The 23,682-nt window shown below is 36.5% G+C and overlaps 2 protein-coding genes across 7 annotated transcripts; one reads left to right on the top strand and one right to left on the bottom strand.

Annotated features, from left to right (window-relative positions):
* The first annotated feature begins 117 nt into the window (after window positions 1-117).
* On the top strand, window positions 118-22,665 carry LOC106874135 (cytochrome c oxidase assembly protein COX18, mitochondrial). Of its 2 annotated transcripts, none has more exons than XM_089354626.1 (7): window positions 118-996; window positions 14,994-15,137; window positions 17,180-17,728; window positions 18,645-18,792; window positions 20,057-20,181; window positions 20,900-21,007; window positions 22,295-22,665. In XM_089354626.1, exons 2-7 carry the CDS (start codon window positions 15,051-15,053, stop codon window positions 22,466-22,468), a joined length of 1,191 nt encoding a protein of 396 aa, XP_089210752.1. In that variant the 5' UTR covers window positions 118-996; window positions 14,994-15,050; the 3' UTR covers window positions 22,469-22,665. The 2 variants fall into 2 exon arrangements, with proteins under 2 accessions (XP_089210752.1, XP_089210753.1); XM_089354627.1 differs by lacking the exon at window positions 118-996 and adding an exon at window positions 12,287-14,573.
* On the bottom strand, window positions 5,905-13,702 carry LOC106874136 (transmembrane protein 186). 5 transcript variants are annotated; one of them, XM_052969166.2, is made up of 3 exons: window positions 13,646-13,702; window positions 10,905-11,019; window positions 5,905-6,800 (listed from the first exon to the last, which is right to left on the bottom strand). In XM_052969166.2, the coding sequence occupies exon 3, from the start codon at window positions 6,722-6,724 to the stop codon at window positions 5,987-5,989; it is 738 nt and encodes a 245-aa protein (XP_052825126.1). In that variant the 5' UTR covers window positions 6,725-6,800; window positions 10,905-11,019; window positions 13,646-13,702; the 3' UTR covers window positions 5,905-5,986. The 5 variants fall into 5 exon arrangements, with proteins under 5 accessions (XP_052825126.1, XP_014777237.1, XP_089210755.1 ...); XM_014921751.3 differs by lacking the exon at window positions 13,646-13,702 and adding an exon at window positions 12,247-12,369; XM_089354629.1 differs by lacking the exon at window positions 13,646-13,702 and adding an exon at window positions 11,541-12,202.
* Window positions 22,666-23,682: the final 1,017 nt, after the last annotated feature.

The raw sequence follows: 23,682 nt of genomic DNA, 5'->3' as shown, positions 1-23,682 counted from the left end.
AACCTTTTTTTTGTTGTTGGTTTCGGTTTTCTGAATGTATGTATGTTGATATTTTTGCTTGCTTGCATTTTTTTGGTTTTACGTAAATAGATACATATGTTTGCGTTTAATTTTATTTCGTACTAAAATGCAGAATATTCTTCGATCTCCTCTCACTCACCACATACATGTGTGATCTTATAGCGAAATAAATTAATATCGATATTAGGTTGCAATTTATTTACATTTGACGGATATTTGTCAAAATGTACATAATTCTCCATCTCTTAAATATAGAACTGTAGGTTGCAATTGTTCTGAACACCAGTTCACCCTTTAGGATAAAAGGTAGGCAATCTTTAGTTATATCGAAGGATCGCCAAAAGGTATTCCTCCCCTCCCAGATATCCAAGACGATCCAATTTCATTTTTTAAAAGCCTTTCAATATGTGCGCTTTCTTATTGAATTCCACTTGAACGTAATATTGTCGGCTTCCCTTCCGTTTCATTCCATTTTAAAAATGCCCGTTATATATATTGACTTGCAGATACTTTCGAATAGTTTGCATGTTGGGGAAAATTTTGTATGTTTAAACACTTTATTATACAAAAGCATTGTCATTTTATAAGATTTTGCTGGCAAATTTTAAATTAACATTTGCATTAAAGAAAATTAATGGAGAACTTTCTAATTCTTCCAAATCTTAAAACTGTATTGAAACCATTTGTGGGGAATTTTTTTTCTTCGTTATCACAGCAACTGGTCTCACGTGACAAGGTTTAACGGAAATCCTCTTTTAATAATTAAGTAATCTAGTTTCACTATTCCCCTACTTTTTTTTTCTTTCTGTGCGAAAGTAAAGAATACGCACACCCGGTGTTTAGGGTGTTTGTTATTTCCTCTACCAAATACTAGTTTCAACTTAGAATAACATTTTGTGTGAATTACAGAAATATCTGATTGACCATGCCTTTTTTCCCGGTGACCAGCACGAAATTGAACACTTCTTTCGTGGGGTAAGTTTACTTCAGTATTAGAACAGGTGGTTTCTATGGGGAAAAGATTTCTGAGGATTTGAAAAGGGAGCAGATAAATTGTTCAAATAAAATTAACATTTTTTTTTTTTTTTTTAAATGTCCACAAAATTATAAGCGTGCAAACTGTTTTTCTCGTAAAAAGTGGGGTGAGGGACACCAAAAACATTTAATATTCTATTGAGGGGTGGTATTTTGCAGTTATATAAAAAAAAAAAACAGAAAAAAACCTGGACCTGCAGTAGGGGAGGTAATCGTGATTAAGCCATTTTACCCCGACAGTTACAAACTTTAATTCAGAAAGTTCTCCTCAACCGTGTTATTGATGTACATAACAACCTAGACGTTTAATTACTTACTAAAAAATATTAGACGGGGGTGGGGGAACTGTTTTCTCAATAGTTCAAATATTTATTCAGTTCCTGGCTAACAGAAATTGATCCAAACATTATGCATTCACGTGACATGCATTTATGTTCATGATGTACTTGATCCATTTTTTTTCTTTCCAGGTCGCCTTCATTCTTGGCCAACAAGCCTTTTAATTTTAATACAGTCCTTATTGCTTGCTTCCATCTCTGATTCTTCTCCCCCCCCCCCAACAGAGCGTCTGACATTGACAGACCCCTTCCAGAATTTTAATTCTTTACCTTTCTATCTGTCGATGACCTTGTATTTACATCAGTCTTTCTTCACCCTGGTGTCGGGCAATTTCAAACTGTTTTAATGTTATTAAATAAGACTCACCCTATTTTAAAACATTTCTACAGAACCTCGCAGTATGACCGGCACCTTGTCCGCCTCTAAATAGATGAGTACCTTTCAGATTTGCGATTTCATTAAAAAAACAGGGGGGGGGGGTCAGGAAAACGCAACTACAACTATTGATCCTTCGACTATTTCGACAATCTTGGGTAAAGTTGAAGAATTCAGCAGAGACTTTGGAAAACGCCTTTTGCGTAAAGAGAACGTAATACTAGTTTTGTGAAAATAAAAATGCAGGAAAAATTATCCAATTATGACATTTGATAAGGATATACCCACTTTTGCCATAATTAAAAGTTTTTTTTGCCATTCAGAACTCCAAACATACTGCGTAATAAAGTATTTACATTTATCGTAATTTTACGGTTTCCCCTTATCTATTATAATATTACTGTAATGAGATCTCTGGTTCGATCCGGCAGCAAAGTATCATTGGCAAATTTTATTTTTATTTTTACTATAATCTTTGAGCTGACCTAAACCTTGTGAAATTAGGTCGACGGAAAGTATGGATGCTTGTCGGACGAAACATAAATCCACCCTTGCTGCACTGATTCCGCCTGAGAATTACGTTAATGGTACCTGTCTGCGGAATATTCAGTCACTTAGACGCCAATTTAGTGAGAAGGGGAGTTTTGCTGATCGAATAATACTTATCGTCGAAATCAACGGAAATCCATTTACATCTGTAAACGTGTAACAATCTTTAATTTTACTTGGAATTCGTTGGAGAGTGAACCAGCAATGTTGGTCAGATGATTTTTTTCAGAAATTCAGGTTCACGCCCCCTTGAAAAATTCAAGGTTATCCTGTCTTACTTTCTGTTAACAATTTACTGATAGCAAAAATAATTACAATGTTTAATTATGGCATTCCTACACAAATGTGCTCCACCAATTTTGTTTCCTCACAACTTCCAGAAAAATGGATATTATTTATTCTAATGAAATTTTCTAGAAATACGCTTCAGAAAAGTTCATTCCTGTTATATCGGAATTTGTGAAATTTCTTTTTTTTTTTTTTTGTGGGTGGGAAGAGAAGTTCAGGAAAATTCGTGCGAGTTGGCTTTGTTTCTTCATAACTTTCGGAAAAATTGGTATTTTTAAAAATAATTTTATCTACAAATACTTTTTAGAGTGCATAAATTACGATTATATCGGAATTTAGTGAGCGTACGCATACTGACATACTTCACAATATCTTTCGAAATTTTATTTTGTAGATATATGTGACGTGTGTTGGTATGTATGTGTACGAGTCCACCAAATTTTTTTTTCATTCATATTAAATTCCCATATAATCTTAATGAACACTTTCTGAATGGTAATTATTGGAAATTTCATATAAAAAAAATACAAAAAGCTCGTTTTTCTGGAAGTTATAAGTAAAGAATGCTGTCTCGTGTGAATTTTCCGAACTTCCTCACCCTCGGAGGAAAAAAAATTTTCGCCACATATTCCGATATAATCAGAATCTACCCCATCTGAAGTGTTGTTATAGTAAATTTCATTAAAAAATATCCATTTCCTGGAAGTTCTGAGGGTAGAAACGTGGACAGATCAAATAAATTAAATATAACTTGTGTGTACAGTTAGATGGACAAGTCTGTAAGGAAGAGTTCCATTACGATTATCAAAACGTAGGAACGAAATGTTTCAACTGGTGTTTATCTTAATTTCTACGTTAGTAAAATATAACATAAGACATTAAATAATTATACACATACAAAAATAATTTTTGTATTTCGTTTTCAGGTTTCTTAATGTGAACTCGTGTTGGTTCATTCGTTTTTTCGTCTTAACGTCCGCTTTCCATGCTAGCATGGGTTGGACGATTTGACTGAGAACTGGCGAACCAGATAGCTACACCAGGCTCCAATCTGATTTGGCAGAGTTTCTACAGCTGGATGCCCTTCCTAACACCAACCACTCAGAGAGTGTAGTGCGAGCTTTTACGTGCCACAGGCACAAAGGCCAGCCAGGCGGCACTGGCAATGGCCATGCTCAAAATGGTGTATTTTATGTGCCACCTGCACAGGAGCCAGTCCAGCGGCACTGGCAACGACCTTGCTCAAACGTCTTTTCTCGTGCCACTGGCACAAGTGCCAGGAAGGCGACGCTGGTAACGATCACGCGTGTTTATTATTAGCATAATGACCCTCCCGAAATACAAAAAAAAAAAAAAGAACGTGTGAATAATTATTGAAATGAAATCAATCTAATTGTTTGCACTTATTTTGCTTCCCAACCCCATGTTCATTTTGTATCGTCCCCTCTGTTTAGCCCTTGTGGCTTGAATAAAAATCCTTATTCTTCTCACAGCTGATGGTGTTAATTATAATAACATCAATAAGGGGGCGAGCTGGCAGAGTCGTTAGCACACCGGGGCGAAATGCTTAATGGTATTCAGTCCATCTTTACGTTCTGAGTTCAATTTCTGCCGAGGCTGACTTAGCCTTGCATCCTTTTGGGGTTGATTAAATAAGTACCAGTTACGCACTGGGGTCGATGTAATTGACTTAAGCCCTTTGTCTGTCCTTGTTTGTCCCCTCTGTGAGCAATAAAAAAATACATAATAATATCAATAAAATTGTGCTTTTAACTTCTTTGTACACAATGCTGTTGAGTGAAGCTGAAGATAACAGTTTTTCTTGTCTCGTTGAGGCTATCCAATACAATACAATCATTATCAACTTTATAAATTTCGTTCATACCTGACGATTGTCAGTAAGATAGTGAATGTTATCTAAATCAGCAACACTCATATTTTAATCTCCATGGTAATCATTTAAGGCATTCCTCAATGTTATCTAAAGATTTGGGTGACTCACCAGACGCCCCTTTCAATCTAAAAGGTTTTAATGGAGTTCACGTCTGTATACATCATTACAAAACCACTAAGAAAGGGTGAAGCAACTTTTCTTTAATATAATTGCCCAATGAATGCCGTTACACTCGTTTACTTGTAAGTCTCAAGTGCATGAAAGAAATCCAAATTTTGTCCCCGAATGATTGACAAGTATTTCTTTATTCCGTTTCATAATGGTCTCTGGGAACAATGCCAAAAATTTTGAGGGGTGGGAGAGTAGTCAATACCATCGAGCCCGGTGCTTTGCCTTTAATGACCCTGGAGAGATGACAGAGTTGAGCTTGGAGTCTCAGAATGCAAAGAGCCAGAAGAAATACCAAAATGCAATTCTTTCAAAAGTATGTTGCAAGACGGGGGAAAAAATTAGAAAAAAAAAACATGGGAAAAGGAAAAAGCTCCCATTATTATGTGATGGAAGTATTTAGATAGGGTGGTGGTTTTAGGCTCATCCCTCTATCATACATTTGTATGATAGAGGGATGAGCACAGGTACCATGCCAGAGAAGAAATACATGGCTACCTTGCATTATATAAGGGTTGATAGGGGTAGCCTGGAAGGGGGTAAATATGGTAGTGATGGAGTGCCTGAGCACTCTGACACTTCATCACTTCCATCTTTATCTCGTTTCTAGTTACTCCCATTAATAATCCTTTGTACTCTAGGCACAAGGCCTGAAATTTGATGGTGGGGGGGGGGGGTAGTCGATTAGATCAACCTCAGTACACAACTGGTACTTAATTTATCGATCCCCAAAAGGATGAAAGGCAAAGTTGACCTCGGTGGAATTTGAATTCAGAATGTAGCGACGGACGAAATACTACTAAGCATTTTACCCAGTGAGCTAACGAGTCTGCCAGCTAACCACCTTGTTACTCTCATTAATATTACAACAAAAATGCATTATTTGCAACAAAAGCAACATTGGTTCAGAACAGCATTCTGTAAATCTTACTCAATGTGGATATACTTTAGAAAGCCACAATACTGCAGTATTTGTTTCCACTGTTTTTCTTTATCAGTAAAAGCAAAATTTATCTAAGCATGCAGTTGATAGAAGATACTTAATACTGATAACTTGCAATGACAGAGAAATGTTGATTTAGCAATTCTACTGTTGCTGCTGGTAGATGCTATTCATTTAATGCTGTTTTGAGCTTTCTCTAGACAAATACTAGAGTTCTGTGGCTTTCTACAGCATATCCTTAAGTAAGATATACAGAATTCTAATAAAATGAAATAAAATGATTTAAAGGCTATTCAGATGATAGCGACAATTTATTCAAATATCCACTAAATACTCTTTTATTTACACAGTTACTAACTACCAAGTTATATACACTATTTTATGTCTCCTAGTACCAGCTGGAATTTCTCCATGTCCTTAATTCCTCCAAACTTAAGTACAAGGAAGAGTACTTCTTCATTATCATACTGCTGGAATTTCACAAAGATGTCATTCGGATTATCAGACATATCAGAAAGGGGTATGATGCTTTTCACATGGAGGAAGATGTCCTTACGACCTCCCCAGAACGTTAAGTGTGATACTTTGACTAAATCTTCAACACTGTTGTATGCAATGATACCAACAAGTCTCCACAAATAGAAACTAAACGCATACAACATTGCACAGGCCACTATTGAATAAATAACAACATAATGACAAAGTGCCAGAGATAATTGGCCATTGCTGTGCATGGCATAGCATAGTGGTACAGCAGCTACGGAAAAGGCCGTTTGGTATATTTTAAATCTTGACAACAGATGCATGTGTACGATGTAAGGGAAACGATAGATAACTTCAAAGTTACGATTTAAAAGTCCTGCTTCATTACTGTAACCACAACAAGGTGATGGTGATGGTGATGGTTTTTTCATTTGACTGTTTAGTGGCTTGTGAAGGAGTTTATTCAAGATGTAAGGTGTTCCACTAAACGTTTGGCATTGAAAAAAATGGTGTTGGAAATTCTGAGAGAGAAGAGCGGAAAATGGACACCGAGAATGAGACTGGAGCCTTGGAAAGTTTATTTTTGATATAACTGTGGACATTGTCCTTCTAGAGAAATAACCTAACATTTTCTCAAGTTTTGTTTCGACACAGTTTTTTGAGTTAACGAGATCAGCTTTAACGGTAATTAAACGAACAATTCATCTGAAAAGAGAAAAAAGTAAAAGAAAGAAAGAAACAAACAAATAATGAAAGGAGGTAAGAAAGCAAACAGAAAGACAATAGCTTAGACTGAATTTACATAATTCTAATATTGTTACTCTTGATACAGGGATTGGCAACAGGATGAGGCATGGGCGGGCACACACACACACACATATGTATTCATGTGTGTGTGTTGTGCATGTATGTGTATATACACACACACACACACATATATATATATACACAAACACACTCACTCACACATACACAAACAACATACATATTATTAAAAGAATTATTGAGTGCTACTATTTCATTGTAATATAGTACAGTATGAAGCCATCCCTAAGAGGTTCCCAGAGTGTAAAGTTACAATATTTGACCTGACCCCAGACAGAAGATATTAAAGGAAGGACTTCATGACCAAACTTTAGTTGACTCTACCAAAATACCTATTTCAACGAAACTGAGTCAGTTGACTCATGACTCAGCTAATAGTTGCAAGGGACATTGTTGTTCAGCCTGAAGTTAGCTCTGATTGAGTAGACATATGATCAAAGGGGTTCCAGCCATGCCCACCTCAACTTATTACTGTTTTTTTTTTTTATACATAGATACAGGCCCCAACCAGATGGTTTCAGTTTCAGTTCTACTGCATGGCACCTTGGGCAAGTCTCTTCTACTACAGCCCTGGGACAGACCAAAGCTTTATGAGTAAATTTCATAGATAGAAACTGAAAGAGCCTGATTGGCTCCCATGCCGGTGGCACGTAAAAAGCACCATTCAAGCATGGTCAACAGAAAAAATGGGTATATCACACAGAAGAATAGCTTTACAGAATCCCCCGTTGACCGCAATGGCACTGAAGAGGCTACAAGTCAAGTGGAACATCATTGTTCATATAGAAAAAGCATTGCATGTCGTGCTTTTGTTTGGTGTTTGTTTTTTATTTTTATGGTCTTTTTTTTAGTAGACATTTGTTTGATTAGGAATATCAGTAAGTAATAGTCAAATGAAATTACAAATGTTGTGTCCTGTTAGTGCTGAAATTCCGACACTATGTTACAGGAATGGAAGGCAAGGCAACAGTAAGTAATAGTCGAATGAAATGACAAATGTTGTGTCCTGTCAGTCAGCATGGAAAGCGAATGTTAAACGATGATGATGATGATGATAGATATATACAACAGGCTTCTTTCAGTTTCTGTCTAACAAATCCACTGGTTGGCCAAAGGCTATAGTAGAAAGCACATGCCCAAGGTGCCAGGCAGTGGGACTGAACCCAGAACCATGTGGTCAGAAAGCAAGCTTCTTACCACAGAGCCATGCCTGTGCTTATATTGTAGAATACATTTGCCCAAGGTGTCGCACCGTGGGACTGAATCTGAAACCATGTGGCTACAAAGTAAACCTCTTAATCACGTGGCCATGCTTCCACCTATTCACACACAGAAGATAAAAACTTGTACAACACTCACAGCTCATAGAAAACGGAGAAAGGAAACAAACAAACAAAAACGAAGCACTCCTCGTGTGCCTGTAAGGGTGTTTGTAACACAAAGAAATACAAAAAAAAAAACATTAAAAAAATCAGATTACAAAGGATTTGGGCCCCCCAATATTTCGGTATTAAATCACAATAGATAACAAAGAACATGAAATAGTATACATGAAATGACAGATTGTACTGACATTTCTATGCAATGAAACTACATTACACAATGTAAAAGTCTGTTTGGTTATGTGAAAGGCATTTGTCATTGTCACAGCAAGTTTTGACTCACAAGATATGAAAATCCTTCCATCCAATAAAAACAAATGCTAAAAACATTTTCTGTTTCTCTCTAACTCTGGCACTCAATTACTTGTCGGGACACTGTATTTTGTTATGCAACCATAATAATGGGTATCTCTGTCAGTATATATATATATATATATATATATATATATATATATATATATACGTTGCTCTAATAATACATCCTTGTTTAATAAGGTAAAAAGGTTACCTTTAGGTATTAATGCTGCTACCTTTGCTAATATATATTTTTAATAAGCCTGAAAGCTTTTTGGAACACCAATGATTGAAAAGTCATAGTTATTCTATTACATACACACACACACACATATATATATATATATATATATATATATATATATATATATATGCATACGTATGTACATATATATATAGGTTGCTCTGTTGCTTGGTGTGCGTTGCTAAGAAATGAAGTTATTGAAGCCTCCACCCATTTATATATACATATACATACACATATATATTTGTGTGTGTGTATATATATATATATATATATATACACACACACACATACACACAGACAGATACACACACACATACATATAGTTTTTTCTATTATTGCAACTGAAATTGAAAGCTTGTCGTGCAATACCTCCCCCACCACCCACACCTATTCGAATGTATGTGTTGTTTGTTTAGTAATTTGGTTTTTCTCATGACATGGAAAGAACTTTCAGAATGAGCAATGACAAAGGTCATACCAGTTGCTAAGCAATTTCAGTGAAAGTTAAAACCAAAATTTGAATAAAGATAGATCCTAAATGAAGTTAAATTACATTTGCAGAACGAGTGGCATGAAGACAAGAAAATTAATTACCTGTCGGTTATTTCAAGATGTATTTTAAAAGGGGTTTGGTGCCATTTACATTGGTGTAGTTTTACCCTTGTTTTCTAGGGTTTAAAATGTCTCACTTGCTGTTATTCTAGTTTAGAAAACATCAAAATAACAGGAAATTTCTGAAATTTCAGAGAACTAAAGTTTACAGAAGCACAAGAATAGCTCTGTGGTTAAGAAACTTGCTTTGTGAGCATGTGGTTTCAGGTTCAGTACCACTGCATGGCACCTCGAACAAGTGTCTTCTGCTACAGTCCCGGAACTGACCAATGCCTTGTGAGTGAATTTGGTGGATGAAAACTGTGTGGAAGCCTATTATATATACATACATATATATATATATATATGAAGCCCATTATATATATATGATGGGCTTCTTTCAGTTTCTGTCTACCAAATTCACTCACAAGGCTTTGGTCAGTCCGAGGCTATAGTAGAAGACATTTGCTGAAGGTGTCATGTAGTAGGACTGAACCTGGAACCATGTGGTTGGGAAGCCTTGAAAATGAATTGTTTCTAAACAGAAAAGTAGTCACTTTATTCAGTAGGTGTTCGTTTAAATATGACCCAACAGAAACCTGGCTAAAGACATTATCATGATTAGATGGCCACATAATGATTGTTTACAGTTTTACAAGTGTATTCTAGAATGTCAGTAGGAAGTTAACAGGTTCATGAAATATTTGTAATTTCAATTAATTCCTCCTCATTACATACATACATATATGCAAATGCAACGAATAACTTCCTAGATTTTAAACCAGAACTTGAAACTGGATCTCCATTTTTCTGCAAGTTTCTTTCTTATTGTTCTTGGTTTTTGCACTTCAAAATTTATGAGAGTCAACTTCCACACTTATTTAAGTTCCATTGTTTAAGCTAACATTCTTAGGTTAAACGAGGTTCAAGCAGATAAGAGACAGAAAATCCTTTGTCTGGCCTGACCTAATTTCGTTGGAAAAAACATAAATACAGAAATCACGATCAGTTCTATCTTTTCACTCAGGGTCCTTGCCTGAAGAGCACGTCTGTCTGTTTCTCACTTTGTCTGTCTGTCTGTTTCTCACTGTGGCTGCTTGTATAGTGGCATGTGTGGTGATGCTATTGAAGATTGCGTGTGGGTGTGTGGATAATGGTGTGTGGTGTGGGTGCTGAGAAGTGGTTGGTGCTAGTGTGTGTGGAGGGGGGAAGGTGTTGTGTGTGTGTGCGTAATGGTGTATGAAGTGAGTAATGAGTTGGACAGTGTGTATGGGTGTTTGTATAGTGGTGTGTGTGTGTGTATGTGGTGAGGGTACTGAATTAGATGGTTATCAGGTGTGTAGGTGAAGGTGGGGCAGTTGAATATGGGAGGTATGTAGGCACCTATGTGGGGTTGGTGTCAGATATATATATATATACACACACACACATACAGCAGAATTTCAATTTCCCTCAATTAAATCCACTCACAAGGTTTTGGTTCGCCTGAGGATGTAGCAGAAGACATATGCTCAAGGTGCCACGCAGTATGACTGAACCCGAAACCATGTGGTTTGGAAGCGAACGTCTTACCACACAGCTGTGCCTGTAAATATATTTTAAAAAATATAAAGTGATAAACTCCTAGCATTTACAAATTTACAAGCCAAAGTCAGCGTTCCATCAGCTAGAAGCAGAAGCTAAAACCCCCTTAAATCACGCCCTACCAATTAATTTTTTAATACGATTTTGTCCCAAACAAAGTTTGAAGCCATTGTAGCGTAAGGAACTATAAGAAGGAAACACAAATTCAAAAGATGTTGATTGAGAGAAGGCTTAAAGGACAGAATATAGCAGACCAGCGGAAAAGAAGATAATGTTAGTGAGTTCCAAAGAATAGTAGATGGAGGGAAGAAGCCGTGTTAAAAAAACGAAACAACATATTGGAAAATGTGATTATAGACAAGCTATATCGGTAAAAAGAAAAACATAAAGACGGTATGTTGCAGCTATAGTCAGTGCCGTCTTAAGGCACGGATACGCTGGACAGTTGCCTGGGGGCCTCACATGTCTAGATGCACAAATCTGATCTACGTATGATGTGGCTTGCTGTTAATAAATAAATACCATAAGGGCCCGGTGCATTGATTTGTCTACGGGCTTATAATGCTGCTAAGACAGTTTTGGTTATACTGTGTTTTGGTCATAAATCTTTCTAGATCAGGACTGTGCTGATACTAAACAATATTAGGTGACCGTAAAGGTCACCTAATTAAAGAAGGGACATAACTCTATGACGTGTCGGTAGCATACCCATAAATGTCTAAAGTTGTAGGTGCGTGTGTCGATGTAATTTTAGTTTACTTTATACAAGTATAACATCAACTTTCGGGACACCGATGGTCCGGAACCTCTTATAATCAGCACTGATTTACGAGCAATAACATCAGATTCCCGTAACCGCCAGACTACTTTACTGGACAACTCTGTTTCACAGCGCTTTGCAAAGGACAGTATTAATAAACTTGTATCATTTATACAAACGTAAATGTACCTGTATTTCATTTAATTATTTAAGTAAATTTAATATTTGTTTAAAATTAGAAGTGACCACATCTAGTTCGGAAAACAACCATAAAAGGCATTGGAACCAAAGTTTCCGCAAAATTGAAGATGTCCCTGTTACTAATGATAAATAGTTACTAATGACAAAGTGTCTCTCTTTCTTTAAAAAGAGAGTCCTTTAATTAATTATCTAATAACCTACAGTTATAGTTTCGTAGTTTATAATAGAAAATTTACAATTATAATTTTAAGGTTAGAACTTACATACCTGAACGTTGTTGCACCGGTGACAAAATTAACTGCTCCAAGGGAGAGAATTCTAAGTTTATAAGCGATGTTTTTTTTTTTCTCATGGAGATTTTTGAAAGGGTCCCTCTAGATTCAAGCGCGACTTTCTTTTTTACGAGAAATGAACAACATGAAACACAGCTCATCAAAAAAAAAAAAAAAAAAAAAAAGAAAAACGAAGGTATTTTTCGTAAGGTGTGCCATTCAGAAAGTCCCACGAGCGTAGCTAGAGTATGTGCCGCTCGAGACAGAAACACGTATTGCCTACAGCAGACTCAAAAGTGCCGCCCGGGGCGGGCCACCCTACTGCCCCACCCAGCTACGCTAGTGTTCATACATCTCTCTGATGACAGTATACCCAACTTACAAAGTCTTCGCTCGATACCATCCTCCAATACCCAGGATATCCCCCCAAACAGCTGTCAGAAACTTTTTTTTATCATTCGTTATGTAGCCAACTTGGACTGAATTAAATGAAATCAAATGTCCTTCTCCTGCATTGCCTGATTGTTTGCCTTTCCTCACTACTTTAACCTACATCTGCTGACTCAAAGGGAAGCCACCTTTAGCCGTTTTCAACAAGGCAATCACATAACCACAGCTTCAACTGCTGTTCAAACTGGAATTTTGATGGCACACCTATTTAAACACACATAAGCATACATACATACACGTTTGTATTCTAAGAACAGGAATAAGTAATAAACAAAGTTACTACGTTCTTATGCGTCATGGCATTGTTCGCGAAACCAATATTCAATGCCATCCGAAAGTAGGTCTGTCTTGGGATAAATAAAAAGAAATCTCCTGTTACTCAATACATACATAAACATAAACATAAGGAATATTGGTGAAACATTCCCATCAAAACTTCTTCATTGCACAACCATAACTGGCCGGATATCGTTTGTTGGTACCGTCATAGAAGTCAGCTGCCTTTGCTAATGTGATTATCTCTTAAAAATCGAAGAAAAAGCGGATAAGTATGGATATCTATTTCGAAGCCTTCAGTTTCTAAACCTAGATTGTAAATTCACATTTATACCAAATAATAATTGGTGCATTTGGTTATGTAACTCAATGCCGATGTGACAATATGGAAACGCTAGGGTTTTCAGAAAAAGATATCAACCAACAGATTCGCACATTACAAGTACAATCTATAAGCGGGACAGTAAAAATATGCAAGACTTTCTCAAGTTCAAAATGCGACATTTTTTTTTTTTTGTTATCTACATTCCAATGGCGGAGCTTTGTATTTTTGCTAGAAATTAGCTCCTTCGTTACAGGAAGACTTCAAATAGTAAAAAAATATAAAGAACACACACGCACGCGCGCCGCTGTGTATCATACCACAGATAGTGTAATGAGAATCGTACCAACAAACCGGAGTTTCATGTGAAATTAAAACTTTAGGCTCATCAGATGAACACTTTATGGATCTGAGTCACAATCTGCAAAATAAAATAAATAAATATAATAAAAACAGAATTTTTAGTGCAAAACCTTTCAGCCCGAATTTTCATTTTGATATGAAGGAAAAATATATTTTTAGAGTTGATGGTTCAGGGTTCGTAACTTATGATCGCAAATCGAAGAGTTACTTCTCTTGTCACACGAAATGTCATTTCGAAATGGTCAAAAGAGACAGGACATTTGTATGTAGAAAGAAGCTGGTCATGTCTGAATGGCTGAACGGCGCAGCCAACATAAAGTGCTATATCAGAATGATAGAGGGCTCCTTCAAGAAACACACACATGACCCCCACTCCATCTTTCAGGAACTTCGAGAAGCAGAGCTTCACTATAGCAGTTGAAGATGAAGGCTATGATATCAAATGGAAGCAGTTGAAGAAATCAAGTCTTTCTCTAACAGCAGTAGGATTTATGCAAGTGATGCTTAACAGAGAAGTTCTGATTCGTCAATACTACTTCACACCCCTAATGTATCTAAATGCCAAGTTGGAGCCACTTACTCATTGTTTACACGAGCAGAAATACATTCTAAGATACAGCCTTCTATACCTTTCTTATTTCTGTCCTCCTTTAATTTCTCCCCCCACCACCTCTGTTTATACATCTCCACCTCTCTCTCTCACTTTATATTCTATGTGCGTGCAGATTTGTATGTTTCATGTATGTATTCTCATGCATATAGTCACATATCTAGACATGCTGGTATATATTTAAATGATAAACTTCTGGGAAGTTTTACAGATTTTTACAGTTCCAGTGATGGATTGGATCTGTAATCTTCCAATTAGCTTTCTCCTTTCTGGTTTTGAGAAGCTTAATTTCTCAAGATTGGTATGTATGTATGTATGTATGTATGTATGTATGTATGTATGTATGCATGCATGCATGTATGTATGTATGTATGTATTATGTTTGCATACATATGTATGTCTGTCTGTAAGTACGTATGTATATATGCATGCATGTATGTATGCATGTATATATGTATGAATTCATGCATAATGTATGCATGTAACAATGTGCACATGCATATATAGTGGTCTGTGCATGAATGCATGTCTGTCTATCTGTCTGTATGTATGCATCTATGTATGTATGTATATATGTATGTATCTGTGTGTGGTGTGCGCGCGTGCGTGCGTGTATGTGCGTGTGTGTGTGTGCGTGTGTGTTAGATTCACGTTTTTATTAAGTAAAATTTTACTTTCAGAAAGATATATTTCACTTTAACTTTACAATTTTCCATTTCAGTTCGCTGTTTAGTTATTATTTTATAAGGAACTAGTTTCTGATGAAGACCGTTTTGCTATGATTTCGTCTCTGCGAGTGATTATTAGCAATCGAACTTGTTATCAATCGTTCACTCGCTTTAATTTGATACGACATTATGGGAAGGTATGTAATTATTGAAAAAAAGAAAAGAAGCCTTTCTCCACTTTCTATTAATTTATTTCAGACAGACACAATGTAGAAGAATAACCTTGTTAGAGGTCGGACAGTGGAACAATCTCAGATAATCGTTCAGATAATTTATACAGCGATAGATGTTATGTTACATAATTCATTTGTATTTCATTTAAATGCTAATGTTTCATAATAACTGTAGTTTGATATTACCTGATGCTGTATAAATACTTCTTGAAATCAAAAGAATTTTATAAGTTTCTGTAAGGGCAAAGTGCATAAAGACACGTGTTTTTAATTGGCGCTGGACTAACTTTTAAAGAAGCTTTGATGGAATTGTATTTTGATTTCATTATTATTATTTTGTATTTTCACACAGAAAAACCTGGACTGAGAGGCTGAAATAAAATTTTTAAAGCTTTAAAAAAAGAATCAGCGAGTTTTTGTTTAGCACCTGAGTCAGTCCCAAATCGGGCAAATTTATCTTCAAAAATGTTCCAACGATAACCATTTCGTGTTTTTTTCCCCTTCGAATCAAGTCTTTTTAGGATTACACCATTATCAAATGTGCCCTTTCCTATTTTAAGACTGCACAGTGTGATATTAGAGCGGTTTGACAGCTATTTCTAGCAGACTTTATAAATGCTGCCTCCCCTCTGCCAGTTCTATTTATAAGGTGGCCTGCACTATTAGTATGCGGCATCACCAGTTAAATATGACTCTTGCAGCTGGAAACTGTCGTTTATTTCTGGGTCAAGTAAGGAACTTCTTTGTTGTCGGTAAATCGCCCTCAAATCACATTCTGCTGTTTCATAAAAGAGAAAAACATTGGATTATGTGTGTTCTGAAATTTTAGTGTAAAGTACATCGACCATTTTAACCTCGTTGCAGAATGTAAATAACAATAAACGAATGTTTTTATTTCTCCTTAGGCTGAAAGATTGAGATTGTTCTGGCTAGTTTCATGGTTATCAATTAATTGGGTAATGAATTCATAGTAGTAAACTAACCTTGATGGTCACGGCTAGAACCCATTTGATCACGAATCTGTTCTATCAGGCTTGACCGGAGCTAAACCACAAGATGTTTATATGTTTTGAAAATGACAAACCGTAAAGCATCGGCTTAGATTTCCTTAACATTCGACTGTCTCGAAACGTCTCTATTTTCTTCTCATGGAAGACGATCTTAAGGTAGTAAATTAGCAGAATTAATCGAACATCGTGTAGCTTAATACCTAGGGTATTTGACTCACGACCGTATGGTTGTGAGTTCGATTCCTGGCGGCGCGTTGTGTCCTTGACCAACACACATTTTATGTGTCCTTGAGCAAGACACTTCCTTTCTCGTTGCTCCACTCCACTCAGCTGGCAAAAATGAGCAGAACTTTTATTTCAAAGGGCCAGCCCTGCCACAATCTCGGAAAGATTTCCTTTTGTACCCCCACCCATAACATTTTTAAAAAAGATATTACACATGGTGGAAAATTGATTTTCTAGCATGTCTTGTAATAATAATGATGAGAAAGTCATAAAAATTAAGAATTTCTGTTAAAAAAACTTCATTTCTGTATTACATATATTCATATCTCAATTTGCCTAACGTTAAGGCCTAAATTGCCTAACTCTATGAAATTTGCCTAACCTTGGGACATGAATAAATATAATACTGAAATAAAGTTTGTTTTGAAGAAATTCTTAATTTTTATGACTTTCTCATCATTATTATTACAAGACATGGTAGGAAATCGATTTTCCACCATGTATCTAGATTATATCAACCCATGCTAGCATGGAAAGCGGACGTTAAACGATGATGATGATGACTGCATTGATTAGATGATGTCTGGAGAAAAAATAGACATAATGGTCTTGGGTGAACTGGCTTTTGATTATTGTCTTGATTATACTAATTTAAGTTTTTGTTCTTAAAGTAATTAAGAAATATAATTTAAAAATACTTAGATTCAATGTTTTCTTTGATTGCTTTCAAATATTCTTTGATGTTCCATTTAATATTTTTCTCTCTCACAGACATCCTACTGCTGCCAAAAGTTCCATCCTTATTCTTTGGGATCCAACCTGACCAAACGCAAATGGGATTCTCTACATTCTGCTAAATCTAATATCTACAAATATTCTACTCTTTGCCAACCCAAAACTTTAAATTTTGTTGAAAACAATGGCCTCAGGAAATTTAAACTGTACCAAAACACAAGTATCTTATTCAAAAAACATTCATTCTTCCCTCTGTATAATCATGAGAGGACATTTTCTATGGAATCTTATTATAGATTTTTCTCTCCAGACTTTGTACCAATAAAATATTCATATGAATTTCTCACTTATATTCACACCCTGACTGGCTCACCCTGGTGGGCCAGTATACTTGTTGGTACCTGTCTATTGAGATCCTTTATAACTTTTCCTTTGGCTGTTTATTCATTATACATTATTGCAAAAGTTGAGCTGCTTCAACCTGAGATACGTAGACTGTCGCATTGCCTCAAAATTGAAACTGCTAAAGCTGTACGAGAATTTGGATGGGAATTGAACCATGCTCGGATTAAGTATAATCATTCTGTAAGTTGAAGATTTTAAACATTTTCTTTACCCTCAAATTATTCTGTCGATCGTAACATTTATTAATTCACATTGTTTTGAATTAATCATGCTTTATCACTTAGCTTCAAGATTTCAATCATGTTGTTATTTATTTTTAACAAACCTACACCAGTGTCGCGTAACCAGCCCACTCAAAAGTACTTTGGATCGTAGGGTGACATGCTGTGCTTGAGGAGACCTACTGAGTCAAGTACATCAACAGCAATATCAAAATCAAATCAAATGGAAATAGTAGTTGTGACCCCCGTGCTGGTGGCACATAAAAAGCACCATCTGATCGTGGCTGATGCCAGCCCCCTCTGGTCCTGTGCCGGCGGCAGGTAAAAAGCACCCACTACACTCTCAGAGTGGTTGGCATTAGGAAGGGTATCCAGCTGTAGAAACTCTGCCAAATCAGATTGGAGTCTGGTGCAGCCGACTGGTTTCCCAGATCCCAGTCGAACCATCCAACCCATACTAGCATGGAAAGCGGGCATTAAATGATGATGATGATGATGATGATTGTAGGGTAGGTAAGAGTTGCTGAAGTATGGAACAAACTGCTGGCTTCAGTTGTTAGTTGTCGGAGCACTGCATCCTTCAAAACTTCCATGCTTCCTGAGATTCGCCAACACTACACCTGATTTTCTCCCCTCCATACACACGCAAGCATGTATCTGACTCATACACTGTTCACTTGCCAGACATTTGTACAATACTGCATATGCTTTATGCACAATTTTGACAAGTTGTAGTGCACCTGAGCACTGTATACAATCATTTCATTATTATTATTATATTTTTCACACCAAATGTTCTGGTGAATTATATTTCTTTAAAAAATTGATCTTTGATATGTGTGAACTTCATTACAAGTGTGCATTTTTAATTTCAGCTTAAGAAATTGATTCGTGATCTGTATATCAGAGACAACTGTCACCCGTTGAAGGCCACTTTACTTGTATGGATCCAGATACCTATGTGGTTTTCCTTATCATTTGCTCTGCGCTACATGAGTGATTTCACACCTGGCCTCAATCAAGGTAAGCTTCTTAGTTTCCATTTTCTTTATTGAATTGTAACATCATTTCATCATTGTTTTATCTTCCACTTTCCGTCTGCTTAAAAAACACCTGTGCAGGTGCCACATAAAAAGCACACCGGCTGGTAACATGTAAAATGCACACCTGCTGGTCCCATGTAAAATGCACACCTGCTGGTCCCATGTAAAAAGCACTGGTGATGGTGCCACATAAAAAGCACCCAGTACACTCTGTAAAGTGGTTGGCATTAGGAAGGGCATCCAGCTATAGAAACCAGACCAAAACAGACAACTGGAGCCTGGTGCAGCTCTCCAGCCTTGCTAGCTCCTATCAAACCAGCAAACCCATGCCAGCATGGAAAACGGATTTTAAATGACAATGATAATGATGATGATGATGATGATAATATAGGGCTACACCCAGCTCTGCTAATGTCTCAATATTTTATTTAGCTTCACTGTAAATTGCTCCATTTCTGCCCTTCACACCTACACACCTTTCTTTTCTCCCAATTATTAACTCATACCTTACCTGCAGCCATCTGTAATCTTTTCTGTTATGAAATTTTCTTTATTGAAGAATGCTAATTACAAACCCCACCTCATTGCACCTGTTATTCCAGTCGCTCTGCAGACTGAGAGCTTTTACAAACCCACGTTTATATTCTTTTATCTTGATGGAAACTGAAAGAAGACCAGTGTGTATGTATGTGTGTGTGTGAGAATTTTGCTTCCCAACCACATGGTTTTGGGTTCAGTCCCAAGTGTCTTCTGCTATAGCCCTTGGTTAACCAAAGTCTTGTGAAGGATTTGGTAGCCGGAAACTGAAAGAAGCCCATTGCATGTGTTGATGTGTGTGTGTATTTATATGTGTTTGTGTGTGTTCGTGTGTCTGGACATCTCATGGTGGTTGTAAATTAGGATTGTCGTCATACAAGTGATGTTGTTCCTTTCCAGTCTTCTGTGGAAAGAAACATGTCTACCTTATGGGGAAAATATTACTTTGCTTGGAAATGGGTGAAGTTTGGTGCCATGAAGGGAATCTGGTTGCAAAAAAGATCTGCCTCATGCGAGCAAGGAAGAGTAGAGATTAAATGATGATGCTGTTGCTACCTCCATCACTGCCCCCTCCCCACCACCACCACCACCACTGCTGGCTGCTGCTGCTGCCACTTGACAGTGGTTGCAGCAACATCTCATTGTCGTCATCGTTTGAAAAAGTAATTACAACATACTTCTTTATGACTTTATTTTTGTCATTTCAGAGAACCATCTCTTCCATCCTGAGCTGGAGACTGAAGGCATGCTGTGGTTCTCCAACATGCTATTACCAGACAGCACATGGATTCTTCCCATTGCACTTGGACTTGTTAACCTTTCCATTATTGAAGTAAGTTTATTAATTTTGTTTTAATATGAAATCTTGTCTAACGACATATAGAGAGATTAACAAGTTTAATGAATTGTAAACTCAAAGACTTCAACAAGTACAAAGCATATCCAATATTTAATAATAATAATAATAATAATAATAATAATAATAATAGGTGCAAGCATGGTTCCAAGTTCAGTCCCACAGTGTGGCACTTTGAGCAAATGTCTTCTACTATAGCCTTGGGCTGACCCAAAGCCTTGTCAGTGGATATGGTAGGTGGAAACTAAAAGAAGCCTTTTATATATATACATATATATACATACATAGATACATACATACATATATATATATATATATATATATATACACACACACACACACACACACACACATATATATATATATATATATATATATATATACATATATTCATATGCATCACATGACCACACCAGCGCAAATATTCTACATGTTTCATGCTGAAACTGACCAGATCTGGCCTTATGCATACCTTCAATGTCATTCTAAAAATAAACAATCATATCATTGAAATCTCAAAGCTCTGAGATGATGCATGATTAATTCAAGACAGTGTGGTTAAATAAGCACTTGACAAAATGACCTGAATGCTAAAAGATTGAAGTATTATTAACATGGTGCTCCAGTATAAGAGTAAATATACCCTAAAATACTGTCCTTCTGTTAGGTGTGATAAACTCATTTTCTGTTACAGATGTATGCATTACAAATGAAGAACACAAGTAAATTTTCAAAAGTAATAACAAACCTCATTCGGTGCCTCAGTATTGTAATGATACCAATTGGAGCTTCCGTCCCAAGTGTAAGTATTTCTTTTGACAAATCATCACTCGTTAACCTTCTATAAATCATTTGTCAATGTTACCTTCTGCAGACTTGCAAAAGGCTCGTGCAAGTGACATCAATTGAGGGCTCTGCAGACCAGACGCCAGCAGGTTTCAGGGATAATCAGGAGAGAATGTGCCCCGTTTCAGTGGCCTTCCTCTTGATGGCTTTGCAGCACACAGCCTTTCTTCCTTCACCGATGTGAGGCCCCATCTACTGGATTGTCTGATAAGTAGGTGTCCAGGGGTCCTCAGGAGAGAACGTGCACCCTTTTGAGGCCTTCCTCTCAATGGCTTTACAGTCCCCACTTCCTGCTGGACTGACCGCCTAGTGTTTAACCATCAACATCAATGATCTACCGACGTACCTATTCTTCCTTCCATCTCAAGCCTTTGGCACCAAAATTACCTCCTATCTTAGCTTACAAAAATAAACTGCAGAGCAGACTTTATGCTTCCTGTCAGTGGAATGTCTTCTTTGCTTGTAGGAGCAGATTCCAATCAAAGAATAATGACCTCCCAGACTGCTATTCAGGTAATATCATCTGTAGATGAAGGGATACCACAATGAACATCACGTATCAATGTCCAAGTTTTGCTGTACGATAGAAAACCTCTCGGCAGAGTCTCTCTCCCCTATACATTCCAAGAGGCCACCATTCATTTCTCACCTCAGATGTCCACGAAGGGAGATAACTCCCTGTACACTCGAACGCATAGGGCAGCTCAGAATATCACAATTACCATTGTTAGCTCCCCTTACATAAGTTTACTGCAGCAGTCTGTCAGTATTGGCAAAAACATATTCTGCCTGATTTTCATGGATTTGTGTTTTATTTTTGTAATGAATAAATAATATACAGTAATCCCTCGACTTTCGCAGGTGTTACGTTCCAACCCCACCCCCAGATAGGGGAAAATCTGTGAAGTAGAAACAGGACTGTATTCTTTTATTCTTTCTTTTTTCGTCTCACTTGTTTCAGTCATTTGACTGCGGCCATGCTGGAGCACTGCCTTTAGTCAAGCAAATCGACCCCAGGACTTATTCTCTCAGTCTCTTTTGCCAAACTCCTAATGATTCTGTCAGCTCACCATCCTCAGTGGAGGAAACATTAAAATGTCTGGTGTCAAATAAGTCAGCGGCACCAAAAAGGCAATGGCAAATTGGTGGTGCCAAAATGGCAATGCCTAAATGTCTTATAATTCATGTTGTTATGAATTTTTTCAATTTTTATTAAATAATTTTTTATTTTCATTCTTTTTAGTGTATGTGTTGGTATTGGACATGTTCCAGCCTTTACGGTCTTCTTCAGAACATTGTGTTGAAATTTCCCAAAGTCAAGCGAACTCTCAAGATTCCAGAAACACCAAGTGAAACTAAACAGCCACTTCAAGACCTTTTCGCTGCTGCTAAGAAAAAGTACACCTGGAAGAAATAGGGCCATGCTTTTGGATTTCCCAAAAAGAGAGAAAAAAAAAATTCTTTCATTTTTTTTTTTTTTTGTTTTAGAAAAATACTCTCATATTTTCAATTTTTACCTCAAATTTAGTTTTTACTTATTTAAAAAAACAGAATTTCTTGTTTCCTCTTTTTGACAGAATAGTCTTTTTTTATTAATAAAATTTTAATAAGAAATTTGTTGTTTTTATGATAATAATAATAATAATGGAATCATTGTGTATAGTGGTCAGGTGCACTACAACTCATCAAAGGTGCATGTGCATAGTACATTATATATCCAAAACTTTTGCAACTGTATTTAAGAAGTAGGGTACCTGTGTGGTGGACGGCAGTGGTGGTGACATTGTTGTACCTCCTCCTCCTCCTCCTCCTCCTCCTCCTTCACTTCACATGTATCATTTATCTATGATACATGTCAGCTCCCTACCACCTTGGGCAAGTGCCTTCTTCTTTAGCCCTGGGCCCACCAATGCCTTGTGAGTGGATTTGGTAAATGGAAACTGTGTAGAAGTTCATTTTATATATATATATATATATTTATATAAAGGGCATTATTACAGAAAAATAATAACGCCACACAGTGGACTTCTCAAAATAACCACATTTAGTACCCAATGCGAGGAAAAAACAACCAATAGAAGATGACCAACTTTCTTTTAAATTAAATGAACTTAATTGTGTATCGACTGATTTCGCAATTACTAGAATGAATCTAGATTTCGTTCATCAGCACAATATTGTCCCAAAAATATATATAAATAAACAGAATTCTCACCTCATCAAAACCGAACAACTATGTATCCGACAGAGTAAAGGGAATGAAGTTTATCTGTATATATCTTCATCAAAGAAGCGGGAAATACTTCCGGGTTGTTTTATTTTTTCTGTAATAATGCCCTTTATATAAATATAAACGTATAATTATATTCTTGGGAATAAAAATTTCTCTTATGAATTCTTTTACACACTGGCTTCTTGATAAAATTCTTGTAAAAGAGTTTTATCCTTTTTTGAATTGATTTATATATATATATATATATATATATATAGGTAGCAGAAATGGCTGTTAGCAATGTTAAAGTCTTGTATTAAAAAAAAAAAAATAACTGATGTTAGTCAATTTGTTTGTTGATCAAACTTTTCTCCATTTTCTGCCTAATTTATATATATATACCATTATAAATAAGGACA

This window comes from Octopus bimaculoides, chromosome 7 (assembly GCF_046866305.1).
Source record: "Octopus bimaculoides isolate indiv1 chromosome 7, ASM4686630v1, whole genome shotgun sequence".
Classification (NCBI taxonomy): Eukaryota; Metazoa; Mollusca; class Cephalopoda; order Octopoda; family Octopodidae; genus Octopus; species Octopus bimaculoides.
This window is presented reverse-complemented; position numbering and strand designations above follow the sequence as displayed.

Coding starts and splice junctions, on each gene's coding strand:
- LOC106874136 (XM_052969166.2), bottom strand. CDS start 6,724: ATGTTAGGTTATTTCTCTAGAAGGACAATGTCCACAGTTATATCAAAA.
- LOC106874135 (XM_089354626.1), top strand. CDS start 15,051: ATGATTTCGTCTCTGCGAGTGATTATTAGCAATCGAACTTGTTATCAA. Junction 18,793..20,056: donor CACACCTGGCCTCAATCAAG/GTAAGCTTCTTA, acceptor TTGTCATTTCAG/AGAACCATCTCTTCCATCCT. Junction 20,182..20,899: donor TTAACCTTTCCATTATTGAA/GTAAGTTTATTA, acceptor TTTCTGTTACAG/ATGTATGCATTACAAATGAA.